At 38.8% G+C, this 14,820-nt stretch overlaps 1 protein-coding gene across 9 annotated transcripts in view; it reads left to right on the top strand.

Moving 5' to 3' along the window:
* The window catches only part of GABPA (GA binding protein transcription factor subunit alpha), a 37,983-nt gene that overhangs the window by 439 nt on the left and 22,724 nt on the right, over positions 1-14,820 (top strand). For 2 of the 9 annotated variants that reach the window (XM_055279355.2, XM_055279358.2), the window contains exons 2-4: positions 6,389-6,491; positions 10,037-10,181; positions 13,862-13,946. In XM_055279355.2, coding sequence (XP_055135330.1) covers positions 6,415-6,491; positions 10,037-10,181; positions 13,862-13,946 — 307 coding nt within the window. In that variant the 5' untranslated portion in view covers positions 6,389-6,414. Of the gene's footprint in view, positions 1-158; positions 181-838; positions 4,567-4,610; positions 4,843-5,976; positions 6,098-6,388; positions 6,492-10,036; positions 10,182-13,861; positions 13,947-14,820 lie in introns of those variants that run through there. The other 7 variants (XM_063639366.1, XM_063639363.1, XM_063639364.1 and 4 more) reach the window with 7 other exon arrangements.

The following is a 14,820-nucleotide window of genomic DNA, read 5'->3' as shown; positions in this document are numbered from 1 at the left end:
GGGAGGGGGGTTGGGGCTTCTCAGCGCCGATTCCGCGGGAAGGGCCCTGGGGCCTCACACTTCTAGTCGCGGGAGCTGCAGGTCTTACCCGGAGAGACGCTGCACGTGGAGCCCGCGCCGCTGCCGTTCTCAGCCGGCTCTGGAGTGCGGGCGGGGGCGACAGGGCCGATTCCGGAGCGGGTGAGTGCGGCCGCTGGGGAGGGGGGGAACGCGGGCCCGCGCGGGCCGGCCTCGTTCCGGGGCCTTTTCCCCCACAAGGGCCCCCCCGCGGCCGCCTCTGTGTTTTGTTTCCGCTGGTCCCCGGCGCTGTGACTCCCATTTCCGTTCGTGGAGACTTGAGGGAGCCGGGTGGGGAGGGGCGGGAGAGGCTGTGCGGGGAGCGAAGGGGAGGGGCGGGGGGCGAGCGGCCTGGAGCCCGGGGGGACGGGGCACCGTCGGGACCCGCGCCGGACGGGTCTCCTGTCGCCGCTCCCTCCCTTCCTTGTCCCCTCCTCGCCCGTCCGCACTCCTCAGCGGTCTCAGCCTGCTCAGCTGGGATGTGGTCCTGACGCCCCCGAGATTTTAAGAGCAACATGCAGACCCTGTCTCATCGCGGGACTCAGCGATTCACTCACTTCAAATCCGCTCTCTTTATAGAACAACACACTTACACCAGAATCATTTATCAGCGTATATGGTAGCCATCTGAGTTTTTTTTTGTTTTGTTTTTAAGCGAGGAAGTAAACCAAGGAGATAACATGGGTTGTCTACTTTGAGATTTTTTTGTGTGCTACAAGACACGCTGTGTGTGCGTGTTTGGATTTAGGGACCCCAGTTTGATCAGGTTAGCGGACCGAGAGGACAGTGCCTAATATTGCATTGCAAGATGATTAGAAATTTAGAAATAAAATTCATTTCATAAGTAGTTTCCACTAATAGCAGTAGGTCTGACTCGTGAGAAGAGCAAAGAGTTAGCAGGATTCACTTGAGCGAATTGTAGAACGAGGCGGTGATAACATTCTTCTGTAGTGTTATCTTGAACTTAAGAAGAAACCGCTCAACTCTTTAGCAACTGCTTGAGGGACTAGCCTGTCTCTCAGGGTTCCATCCAGGCTTTCCAAGCTTCTTTATTTTTAGACATACAGTGACGCTGGGTGGACTTAAGTCAATTTTACCTGAATTGTGTATACAAGAGCATCTGTCATGAGGCATGTATAGTAATGAAGTAATTAAATCATGAGCTAGATGTTAGGTTGAAGCAAGTCATCAGACCGAGTACTAAATTAAAACTGTTGACTTTAGCCTTCCCTCAACTCTTTATATATAAAACTCCAAACCTACAGAAAAATTGGGGAAAAAATCATGCAGTGAACACCCAGATACCCTTCACCTGAGGGTCCCAACTGTTAATCTTTCACTGTATGTGCTTTCTCTCTTTATATTACATAGATATGCATGCTTTGCTTTTTCTTAACTGCTACCTTTATTTTTGAAAATAAAAATGTCTTTTAATTTCCTCAGACACTGAAAAGCATTTGATAACTTAGGAAAATACGCAGTTAATCTCGCAGGTACCCCCACACTCCACTTATAATATATTGGGAAAAAAATGTTCTAAGCTCTGTAATAATGCTCTCCAATGAAGGACAATTCTCAAATTTATCTGTAGTTTCAAAAGGGAATGTTACACGTATCTGTATTTTAAAACACACTAGCCGTTCCCAGAATTTTTCGTTAAACTCAAGTTTAGTTTGTATCCCATCTTGTGAAACATTCCGAACCCCAGGTTGGATTTAATCCAGCAGAACCAGAGTGTTAAAGTATATGAAATTGTTCTGTGCAGTTCTGGCGGGGGCAGCCCTTAGATGGAGAAACTGCAAGTAATTTTCTCTCAGTTTTCCAAAGTATTGACATAGAAGTCTGAGGAACTGGTTTCAGAAAAAGAGATAAGACTCACTCAAAAACTGATATGAAAGATTTGGACTATTTCTCAAATCTCTGTTTTGCTTCTCTGGACTAAGCATAGAGAACCAGGAGAGAAAGATTTAAGAGACTGAGTAATATTTTTTGAAAGATCATTTAAGAAACTGAGTAATTTCTTTTTTCTCCAAAAGGGCATGGGTTTTTGTTTTGTTTTGTTTTTTCTCTATTTGGCACTTTCTAGGGATTGGTCTATAAATTTTTTGAAAGATCATAGGATAAATTTCTTTGTAGCAACTTCCTATTTTAGTGTTTATATTAGGGGAGCCCCAGGTGTCCCTGCTGATAAGCCATTAGAGCCACTTCTCAGCCTCTGGCTACATCATATGCTTTTTTTTCTATTTTGCCAAAGTTTCCAGAAAATTTATGTTTTCTAATTTTAAAAAAATTGGTTGTGGAGATGGGAGCGGACCTCTTTATAAGCCCTGAAAATAAGTGATTTTTTTAAAGTGCTATTCTGCTATAAACCTGATTCTCACTTTTTTCTGTAGACAACAGTTTTTTATAATTTATCTATTTTGTGTGGACATTATTTCCTTTTAACCAATACTAAAATTCCATAGTGTATACTTTCTCTACATTTTCTTTGCTTAATACTTTCTTAAAATAGACACTTGGATTGGCACCAGCTGTCACCAATAAAGCTGCCCTGAACATTATCAATCAATCCTGTTAACCAATTTGAGAATTTTTCTGGAATGCTTAGTTAGAGATGAAATTGCTGGGTTATAGGTATAAGTATGCTTGATATACTTTTCTCCAGAATATCTATACCTGTGTGTACACCACATCTACAGAGACAGAGGAATCTTATGTCCCTGGTAACTGCTCTCGTTATTTAACTTTCTGGCATTTGCCGCCGCCGCCCCCCTGCCCCCTCAACACACACATGGTATAAAGTGGTAGTTTCTTGTTTTAAATTGAACTTTTGAATGATTTGAATTTGGGCATTTCTTTGTATCCTGAGTTATTTTGGTTTCCCTTTATGTGAATATCCTTTTCCTATGCTTTAACTGCTTTTCTAATTTGTCCCTTTTTTTGGTTATCAAATTCCAGGCCATTGTCTACTCCATTGTCACTTTTGGGTATTGGAAATATTTTTCCATTCTGTAGCCTGTCTCTTGAACATAAATCTTGATTTTTATGTAATCAGATTTTTCTCCTCAGGGTTATGTTCTTGGAATTTTATTTAAGAAATCCTTTTCTATCCTGAGACCACAAAAATGTCCCTGCCATTTTCTTCTGTTTTATAGTTTTGCCTTTTATGTTTAATCCTTTAAGGCATGTGTAGTTCATTTTATATGGTGTGAAATAGTTCTTACTAATTTATTCAACACATATTGGTGGAGTGCCTGCTGAAGGTAGTACTCTTCAGAGTACTTTGTATATATCTGTGAACACATATTCTTGCCCTGTGAAGCTTATGTTGTCCTTCAAGGTAGATCCCTATTCGGTTTCCACCTGTTTTCTTTAGCACTCAGGATGAATTCCACAATTTTACACATAGCACCAGTTGAGGAATAGGCTTTATTGGAGAAAAAGAAGGCTTATTAGACCAGCATCAGCAAGAAAAAACAACAACAACAGAGGGTCTTCGTTTTTTCATCATCCCCAAAAGAAGCCTGCTGGAGCCTGCGCATTCTGCTATATATGCTTGTGAACAGAACCTGTGCAGTCGGCTTGATATGCTTGTGAACGGAGCCTGCGCAGTCTGCTAGATATGCTTGTGAATGGAGCCTGCGCAGTCTGTTTGATATGCTTGTGAACGGAGCCTGCGCAGTCTGCTAGATATGCTTGTGAACGGAGCCTGCGCAGTCTGCTAGATATGCTTGTGAACGGAGCCTGCGCAGTCTGCTAGATATGCTTGTGAACGGAGCCTGCGCAGTCTGCTAGATATGCCTGTGAACGGAGCCTGCGCAGTCTGCTCCATATGCATGTGTCCATCCCAGTGGAGAACCTTACCCTTTTATTGTTTGTCCTTAAAGGGCAAGCCTGAGAGCAACCTTAATTATGTGGGAAAAATTAGATCATTTTGTGTCAGGCAGTCTAGATTTAGGTGCCAGCTATTTGTCAGAAAACCAGCTACCCCATAGTTGGAGATACTGAGAACTTACAGTTATAGCCCTTTCTAAAGTGGGAAGGGAGACTCAGTTTCTTAATGCTAGTGTAACAAATTATGCAAATTTAGTGGCTTAAAAACACCACCGGTTTATTATCGTACAGTTTTGGAGTCAGAAATATGAAGTAGGTCTCTGGGCTAAAATGAGGTGTTGCCTGTGCTGTTTTTCTAGAGCCTTCGAGGGAGAATCTGTTCCTTGTCTAGCTTTCAGAAGCTACCTGCATTTCTTGGGTCATAGCTCCTTTCCTCCATCTTCAAAGCCAGTCACACCTAAGCGGCAAGTCTTCACATTGAATCACTCTGGCTCTCTCTTCCAATTTCCTCTTCTATTTTTAAGGACTTTCTACTTTTATTTATTTATTTAAAGAGACAGGGTCTCGCTGTTGCCCAGGAGGGAGTGCAGTGGCACGATCATCATTCACTGCAGCGTCAACTCCTGCTCTCAAGCGATCTTCCCACTTCAGCCTCCCGAGTAGCTAGGACAACAGGTGCACACCACCATGCCTGGCTAATTTTAAAAATGTTTTTATAGGAGACAGGTTCTTTTTATGTTGCCCAGGCCGGTCTTGAACTCATGGGTTCAAACAGTCCTCTCTCCTCGATCTCCCAAAGTGTTAGGATTACAGGCATGAGGCACCGTATCTGGCCCTAGCTGCGTTTTAAAAACGATCACACCTCTGGCTGTTGTGTTGACTGAGAATAGACTGTGGGGGGACAAGAGTGGACACAAGGACCCCCTTTAGGAGAGTGTTGCAGTACTCCAGGTAAGGGGTGGTGGTGGCTGTTGTACTGATATACGCAATACAGAGCCTATATTTGGACAATCATGGTTCATCCCCATCTGGAATGATACCTACTTAGGTTGATACACCAAAACTGTGACGTGGAGCCACAGGTGGTTTAGCCTCACCTCTGAATAACGTTTGTATGAGATGGGGCTCAAAATAAGATTGCTGTATGCAAAGCATTTGAATGCAGTACCTGATGCTCAACGAGTAATGGTTATTAATACAAATGAATATTTAAATTCTTCATTTAGTCAAACCTTGTAAGTGGGAGCACAACTCTTTTGTAAATGTCGGAATACCAAATTTAGTGGAGCGTTCCTTTTAAAGGTACGTCTCTTTTTAGATGTGGTAGTACATCTACTGAGTAGTTATTCTAACTACTCAGAGGTGCTGTGGACTGAAAGTGCGTATGGAGTTCAAAGACAAATTCATTGACCTATTGCGAGATAGTTAATAACAGAACCTGGTACTTAACAGTGTTAACACCTCAGAAATGTCCACAAAGAAATATCTATGTATATCAGCTATTTGTGTATTACTTAGCATTTTTAAAATTCTAATGTTTTTGTATCAGTGGTTTTAAGCAATAGATAAAAATTTTACATGGGATAATTAAAAACTGAAGTAGTGGTTTAAAATAAAACCACATCTGAAAAAATCATTAGAAATTTTCTACTGTGTGTAATCAGGGAAATAATGTGCATATCTATAATTTGTTACTTTGTTTTGCTGTTTTATAATATTCTTGCATTTAAAAGAGACATCATCTGTACCAAATCCTAGCTGATTAATTTGCTTATCATTGTATCAGTGTGATACTTTGCGGTAAATTCTGCTACTAAGGTACGACTTTTAGCTGAATAAACATAGTTAATCTCCACGTTAAGCTTCAGGTTTGAATCTGTTATTGAGACTGAGTTGCTTTAATATAGTTAACAGACCCTTAACTTAATTTTGAGGTAACTTATTGATTGCGATTGGTCCCAAAAACATCCCAGTAAATCCAGTAGATTGATGAAGTTGTCATGTCAGGTTAATAAATGCCAGTTTTTAAAAAAATTAGTTTATAAATGTCATTTGTGGATTTTCTTTATTTTATTTTTCAAACAGGGTCTCTTGTCGCCCATGCTGGAGTGCAGTGATGCGATCATGGCTCACTGCAGCCTCAGCCTCCTGGGCTCAGGTGATCCTCCCATCTCAGCCTCCGAAGTATTAATAGCTGGAACTACAGGTGTGTGCCACCACGCCCTGCTAATTTTTGTATTTTTAGTAGAGACAGGATTTCGCCAAGTTACCCAGGCTGATTTCAAACTCCTGGGCTCAAGCAATCTGCCTGCCTTGGCCCCCCGAAGTGCTGGGATTAGAGACGAGCCACCACGCCCAGCTGATTTTCTTCTATATGTAAAGACTACTTCCCCCTCTTCTGCTTGCCGTTTGCCTTTTATTTGGATTGGGTCTCTACTTCTTGTCATTTCTGTTTATGTGGATAGTTTTAAAATATCTTAAAAAGTCACTCTTGCAGGACTGATCCTTTGAAATACTCCAGCCATGACTAAAAGAGAAGCAGAGGAGCTGATAGAAATTGAGATTGATGGAACAGAGAAAGCAGAGTGCACAGAAGAAAGGTTGGTGTTTCTGAATTTATCATTTTTTTTCAAAATATCAATATACCTAATTAAAACCAGGAAACAAGTCATAGTTCTTTTGGACTTTCTTTTTTTTAACTGTTCTCAGCATTTTAGGGGATAATATATTGTTTTATTTCCTCTGACTTAGTGTGCTTGTAGCTGAGAGGGAAAGACAGTTTTAAACTAATGGTAATAAAAGGATAAATGAAATCAGAAGCAATTGATTTCAATAGTTTTCTCCTTTAGGGCATTTGATTCTTTATTCTTTTCCTCAGCACTGGTTGCTTTAATTTCAGAAATAGTTTAATTCAACCTGAACTCATTTAACAAATATTTATGAGTAACTGTTGTAAACAACTAATTGACAAGAATATGTGAATAAATAAGATGCTAATCTGCCCTTATAAAGGCCACATTGTATTTGAGGAGACATACAGGTATATGAGTAATTATGGGACCAGTACTACGTATAAAGTGTAGGGAAAATTGTTAATTCTTGGAATAATAATGGAATCATACTTATTTGAAAGGAGGACAGTAGTAATGAGTTCAGAATCCAAGGAGAGAACATGGGTAGAAATAGACATTTGGGAGTCAACAAGAAGATTGAGGAAAGTAGTAGTTAATGGTCTCCATTTTACTCCATGAAGTAGGAGGTGAGATAATAAGCCGAAAGTAAAAGGGATTGAAAAGTAGTAGAGAATCTCCGTGGAGTAACAAAGGTTTAGAAATCTCTGCAGTGGAACTGGACAAGATAATTAAGGAGGATACTGAATGTTGAGAGTACAGTTGAGATTTAAAAATCTTAAATTTTTAATAGAGCTTTTCAACTTGTTTATCCCAGTTTTTCCAGCATAAGAAAGAGGGAATGCATGCTTCTGTGGAATTTCGTGTATAGATATTTGTGTAACAAATTATCCCAAAATTCAGAAACTAAAAATGCCCAACATTTGGCCAGATGCAGTGGCTCATGCCTGTAATCCCAACACTTTGGGAGGCTAAGGTGGGCAGATCACTTGAGCCCAGGAGTTCAAGACCAGCCTCGGCAGCATGGCAAAACCTTGTCTCTACAAAACATACAAAAAAAAAAAATTAGCCTGGCCTGATGACATGTGCCTAAGTCCCAGCTACTCTGGAGGCTGAGGTGGGAGGATTGCGTGAGCCCAGGAGTTCAAGGCTGCAGTGAGCCATGATTGTGCCACCGCATTCCAGGTTTAGTGACAGGACAAGGTGCTGTCTCAAAAAAAAAAAAAAAGCCCAACATTTTTTATTGCACATTGTTTCTCAGAGGAACCTGGGAGCAACTTACCTGGGAGGATCTGTCTCTGGGGTATTTCATGAGTTTGCAATGAAGCTGTCAGCCCAGGCTGCAGTCTTCTGAAGATTTGACTAGGGCTAGAGTGTCTGCGTCCAAAGTCATGCTTGAGACTCTTAGCAGGATGCCTCAGTTCCTCATCACATGACTCTCTCTAGGGCTGCTCATGGGATGGCAGCTGGCTTCCCTTAAAGCAAATGGTCTGAGAGACATAGAATGGCAAGGTAGAAAGCCCCAGTGTCTTTTTTAAGTAATCTAAGAAGTGACACATCACTTTGTCTTAGTCTTATGGTCACACAGTCCGACACTGGTACAGTGTGGAAGGGAACTTTAAAAGGGCATGAATTTAAGAATCATTAGGAGCCCTCTTGGAGCCTAGCATACATAAGTTTATGTTTATACATGCATGCACACAGATGGTCCACAAAGTCTAAAGTATGTACTATCTGACCTTTTGTGGATAGTCTAGGTTAGGTGAAAGATTGGTGATTAATGTGTATGACCTATGTGAAGGAGGCAGTAATTGTTGTTCACCTAACGTAGATTTTTGCTGTGCAGGAATTTAGGTGTAGTAGTGTGAGATAATCTACTTTTTTTTTTTAAGAGAGAAATTGGTACTTTAGATATTTGTATGAGGTCTTCCAAGGTTTAAATGATAGCAATAAAAACTTTTTTAAAATGTTTAACGTTCAGCTAGTATAAAATAGTTCTTTAAAAATTTGTTTTAAAGTGACATTTGAATCTTAAGAATAATTGTTACAAAAAAAGAAAAAGCTGGCCTGGCACAGTGGCTCATTCCTGTAATCCCAGCACTTTGGGAGGCCAAGGCAGGTGGATCACGAGGTCGAGAGATCGAGACCATCCTGGCCAAAATGGTGAAACCCCCGTCTCTACTAAAAATAAAAAAAAATTAGCTAGGCATGGTGGTGCACGCCTGTAGTCCCAGCTACTCGGGAGGCTGAGGCAGGAGAATTGCTTGGACCCGGGAGGCAGAGGTTGTAGTCAGCTGAGCGCACCACTCTACTCCAGCCTAGAGACAGAGCGAGACTCCATCTCAAAAAAAAAAAAGAAAAAAAAAAAAACCTACCATGGCTATAGCTGAAAAGTTTGGTAAAAAGGCTTACTTAAGGGTTTTTTTTACCTTAACAAATAACAATAGTATACTAGTATTTTTAAATAAACTTGTTTTTAATCATAAGGGGTCTATTTTATAAATTTTAAATGTTTTAAGTCAGGTGCAATGGCACACACTTGTAGTCCCAGCTACTTGGGAGGCTGAGGCAGGAAGATCAGTTGAGCTCGGGAGTTTGAGGCCGGCCTGGTGTGAACATAGGGAGACGCTCTCTAAAAATATAAATAAATGTTTTAGAAAAAATTTTAACCTATATATGTTCATTGAATATCATGTATATATCTCATTTTACTTGTAATTTATGTGAAAAGTCGACAGATTTTTAATGCATACTGTTTTTGCCAATCAAAATAAGATTTAAATCATATTTAAATTAAACATGTTGGAATACTTAATTGAATTCCACATTCACCAATTCAGCAAATATTACTTAGTGTTTGTCTTCTATTTGGCCCTATATAAGGATTAGTAAGAGATATGTAGGATTACTTACCAAAGATTTTAACCCTTTTGAATTCAAAGTGTGAAATAATATGAAAGAGCACTAAGACAGTTTTTAGGAAGAATATAAATTTTTTTTTTAAACATGGAGCTGTCCTGATTATAACCAGTTGTGTTCATATTAAATTAAAGGGAAAGTCTTTTATTTAACTTATTCTGTTTTTATGTCTTTACATTTTTATTTATGTGGGGAAGGGAAATTGACTAGTAGAGATGGCATACAGATTTTGAGGAGACAATGTGTCTTTCTTTCTGGGTCTAAAATTCTTCAGAATAACTTGAAAATGTAATGCAAATGCAGACATAACGTATGTGCAATATTTATATGTGTACACATACACACATATGTACATACATGCATAATGAGGCATATTTACAAGAATGCTTTAAATTTCAAGCTAGCATTTCTCTATGAAATTCAGTGTTCATTTTGACAACACTGGTTGATGACGAGCCTACCACAGTATCTATGTAGAAATGACTTTTCAAAGACCAGAAATGTGTTTTGGTTTGGGATTATGTTTTTAGCATGTTGTTACTTTGAAATCCAGGGTAAAAAATGTAACTGTTAGCACTTACATCTTTAACATTTAGCATCGTAGAACAAACCTACGCGCCAGCTGAATGTGTAAGCCAGGCCATAGACATCAATGAACCAATAGGCAATTTAAAGAAACTGCTAGAACCGAGACTACAGTGTTCTTTGGATGCTCATGAAATTTGCCTGCAAGATATCCAGGTAATTTTTATTTTTGTAAATTTCTATTGCAACATTTTAGTCTACGTAGGAATATTTTTTGTTAGCCTTTTCTTTATAGCTGTAGACTTTATCTCTGTAAGAAGATTTGACCTGTATTACTGTAAAATTTAAGTGTTTAGAAATAAAAAGGTTTTTAAGCAAAATTTTCTCCATTTAAAATTATATTTTAAATATTTAGTACTAAAACAAATGAAATGTTTTTTACTTTCACAAATATAAAATAAGAAGTTTAAATAAATTAGAATCAAAGCTTAAATATAAGTAGTAACAGTAGGAAGCACATTGACTTTTGAAGCTGAAGTGTATTTCTAGCCAGCTTTTAACTTCTCAAACGTATCATTTAACTAAATGATTTCTACATTTCCCTTTTACCTTTACTTTCTCTAACAGTAAGTTTTGGATAAGAATTTAAATATCAACTGATAGGTCCTGGAATTTATTGGAAAAGGATTTTACCCATGGTAGTATTATAATATGTTATGTCTGAAACATAGTCTGAGTCATATTTTACAGTACGTTTTAAAGATAGGTAGTACTTCTATGTATAAAAGGTAGCAGCCTAAATAGGATTGCCCATACAGTTTTCCATGACCTTCCTTAAACATATGATTAAATACTAGAGTTTTATACTTTTTTTTTCTTTTTTTTGAAATGGAGCCTCGTTCTGTCACCCAGGCTTTAGTGCAGTGGTGCGATGTCGGGTCACTGCACCCTCCACCTCCCAGGTTCAAACGATTCTCCTGCCTCAGCCTCCTGAGTAGCTGGGACTACAGGCCGATGCCTCCACACCTTGGCTAATTTTTTGTATTTTTAGTAGACATGGGGTTTTGCCGTGTTGGCCAGGCTGGTCTTGAACTCCTGATCTCAAGTGATCCACCCGCCTCGGCCTCCCAAAGTGCTGGGATTACAGGTGTGAGCCAGTGCGCCTGGCTGAGTTTTATACTATTTTTATATTAACTTAGATTAATGTATATTGTGTCATCTTTTGGATTGTTTGATTTATTTTATTCTTTACTCCTTCCCCTGCCTGGCTTGTGATATGAGTATTCCTTATATTACAGAACTTTTGTATTAGTTTTTTAAAAATTCAAATCATCATATGCTGCTACTATTTTTAATAAGATACTGTTGTACAATAAGTTGAAATGTTTTAACAAAGTTTGTGCATTTTATTTGCCTTTTAACCATACTTTAATCTTTTCATTTCAATATAAATCTAGTAATTGGTGGTGGGTAGGGATGATAGAGTGCCTCTAAAACTAGGGCATGTGGGAAGGTCTAGTAATGTTACAATTTTAGGATTTAAAGTTTTTTTCTCTTAACAATGAGAGGATGAATTAGCTTAGTCTTCTTGGAAGACCACCTCCCACTTAATATCTGTTAATGTTAAATGTGAAATACCTAACAGTTCCACTTAAGCAAATTATTCCTACAGAAATGCTCACTTGGTTAGGTAAAGGTATATGCATGAAAATGTTCATGGCTTTGCAAAAACTGAAAACACCTCAAATGTTCCAAAAATGAGATTTGATAAATTAGTTCCATAGAATAGAATTTGAGGTAGCCATTAAAAACTGGTGAACTTGAGCTATATGGGCAAGGTACGTTGAGTGAAAAAAATACTTGCAAAACACTCTAATTCTCTCATGTAATCTTCACATCAGTCTTTGAAATCAGCATATTCTTAGTCACATTCTGCAGATGTAGAAACAGATTTAAAGAGGTTAAATAATTTGCCCAATGTGTGGCTACAAAGGGGTATACTGGAATTTGAACCCAGACCTCTGTGGCTCCAGAACTCTCTTCACTTGTTTGAGTCAAAAAAACAAAAAACTTTTTTAAAGGTTTGTAGTGAATATAACTCAGTCACTGGACTTTGCCTGGTTTTGCTCATATGTAAAATAAAGGGGAATCTGGACTTGATCTCTTAGTTGTCTTTCAGCTGTAACATTTATTGCTTTCTTTAGAATACTTGACCTATCCAATATGAAAGTATGGCCTGCAGATTACCCAGCCTCTTCCAAGTTCTCAGTAAATATTAGTTGGATAAATGGTAATATTTATAATTCATATTGTCATAGAATTCAGGGCTAGCTTTGGATCTAAGGGCATTTTGCATTACTCCTTGTCCCTGTTTCCGCCTTAAAAAGGATATGAGGACCACACTTCTGTTCTCCATGTCAATGCGAACATACATTTCAATCAGAAGTCTTGCTGCTTACGGTAATGCTGTGGGCTGACTTGAAAGCTGAGGCAACAATGGCTAAGTTGCACTTTTTTGAAGAATGTTAAACACAAGATCAAATACCAGGCTTGAGTTTTGTCCTTGTGCTGGCTTTTAGTGAACTTACTATTATGTTCAGTACCTGAGAGCTTATACTTTCAGAGTTACATTTGCCATAGCTTCTAGTGAATAATACCAGTGTCCACCAGACAAGGAGAAAAAACTTGACATTAAGACAATTTTTAATGAAATGTATATTAATGGATGAAACTGTCATATTTAATCTAAATCTATCTGTCTACAAGGTTACACAGTCTTTTTTTTGTTTGTTTTTTTGGTGACAGAGTCTTGCTGTATTGCCCAGGCTGTGTGCAGTGGCGCTCACTGCGACCTCTGCCTACCAGCTCTAAGTGATCCTCATGCCTCAGCCTCCCAAGTAGCTGGGATTACAGGCATACGCCACCACTCCTGCCTAATTTTTGTATTTGTGTATAGACAGGGTTCCTCCGTGTTGCCCAGGCTGGTCTCGAACTTCAGACCTCAGGTGATCCACCTGCCTTGGACTCCCAAAGTGCTGGGATTACAAGTGTGAGCCACCATGCCCAGCCCTACACAGTTTGTCTAGTCCCCTGTTCAAGTTAGATTCATAGTCATTTGTCATGTGTTTGTGCCATGATGACAGCATCAGTTGAATTCTTGGGAATGAGAGTAGGACATGCAGCTTTATGACATGTAGACACAGTTATAAATTATGCAAGATGATTCTAATGGAAGCCTGTCTTTAAGCTGATGACAGAAAGTGTCTGGAAGTCAGAATTAACGTTTTATCATCAATTTGCCATAGTGTGAAATGCATTCATTATAAGGATATATGAAGGAAAAAACACTAATACTGAAATGATATGGAATTAGGATTCAAGATATTCATAGCTAGGTTAGGTAGTAAGGTCATAAGTGCTTTAATTTTATTAACTTTATGATGAGAGATTTAGAGTAAACCCTTCAATATGTAGCGTTGGTTACAAGGCAGATATGACAAGAATATGTTAATATATTTAGGTAAGTTATCACCACTAATTAAACACTTTTACTTATTCATGACAGATATAGCATTACCTTCTACTTTAAATACATTTCAGAATGAATAATTGCCTTTTGGAATTATTTAAAATCCCAAACTAGACTCCAGAGGTAGAGAAAACTAACACAACAAATTTGGTGGTGTGCTATCCTGAATTACTTCCTCAGTGGTGAAAATATTTTAAATTTTGGCAAAGAATTAAATATGATAAGCTAAATAATGTGTTCTTATAATTTAATTAGTATGTTTAGTAATTAAGTTCTGTTTGGTACATCCATTTATTCTAAACCAAAGGCAAGGGACTTAATCTAATGATTGCACTAAAATAATCTTACTCATTTTATCCATGGTTAGCTGGATCCAGAACGAAGTTTATTTGACCAAGGAGTAAAAACCGATGGAACTGTACAGCTTAGTGTACAGGTAATTTCTTACCAAGGTAAGTTACTTTTCATGATAGTTATTTAAAATTTTAGCTCATGTTTTTCTGATATAATTTATAAGTTTTAGGTGTTTTAGATGGTTGTCTAAATTACTTGATATAATAGCCAAATATTCATGCTTTGGGTTTAGTAGTTGTATTTGACAGGGTGAAACAGATAGTATAACATATTCTACCTAGTTCAATCATAAAAGGATATATTTTATGGTAGTAAATAGCAGAATCACAGAGAGTGCTGGCAGCAGGATCCAGCTGACTTCCTAAGAGTACCTCAGCCACACTGCAGAACTGGACTGCTAAGGAAGCTGCCGCCCTGCCATGATCTGGAAAATACAACACCTGGAAGCTACCATGGTAGCTGTCACTTTAACCATGTTGCCTTTACAGTGATCCATACTAGTCAAAAAAATAGATGTCTGCTGGCTGCGGGGGCTCACGCCTGTAGTCCTACCACTTTGGGAGGCCGAGGTGGGCAGATCATTTGAGGTCAAGAGTTAGAGAACAGCCTGGCCAACATGGTGAAACCCCGTCTCTACTAAAAATACAAAATAAGCTGGGCATGGTGGCACATGCTTGTAATCCCAACTACTTGGGAGGCTAAGATAGGAAAATCACTTGAACCCATAAAGTGGAGGTTGCAGTGAGCAGAGATTGTGTCGCTACACTGCATCTTGGGCAACAAAAGGAAAACTCTGTCTCAATCAATCAATAAAAAAAATAGATGTCATCTGCCACAATGGTCCCCAGCCTTTTTTGGCACCAGGGACCAGTTTCACAGAAGACAATTTTTCCGTGGATTGGGGCAGGGGAATTGAAGCACATTACATTATCGTGGGCTTTGTATCTATTATTACTACATTGTAGTGTATAA

This window comes from Symphalangus syndactylus, chromosome 5, assembly GCF_028878055.3.
Source record: "Symphalangus syndactylus isolate Jambi chromosome 5, NHGRI_mSymSyn1-v2.1_pri, whole genome shotgun sequence".
In the NCBI taxonomy this organism is placed as follows: Eukaryota; Metazoa; Chordata; class Mammalia; order Primates; family Hylobatidae; genus Symphalangus; species Symphalangus syndactylus.
Note: the sequence above shows the minus strand (reverse complement) of the source record. Positions and strands in the feature narration are given on the sequence as shown.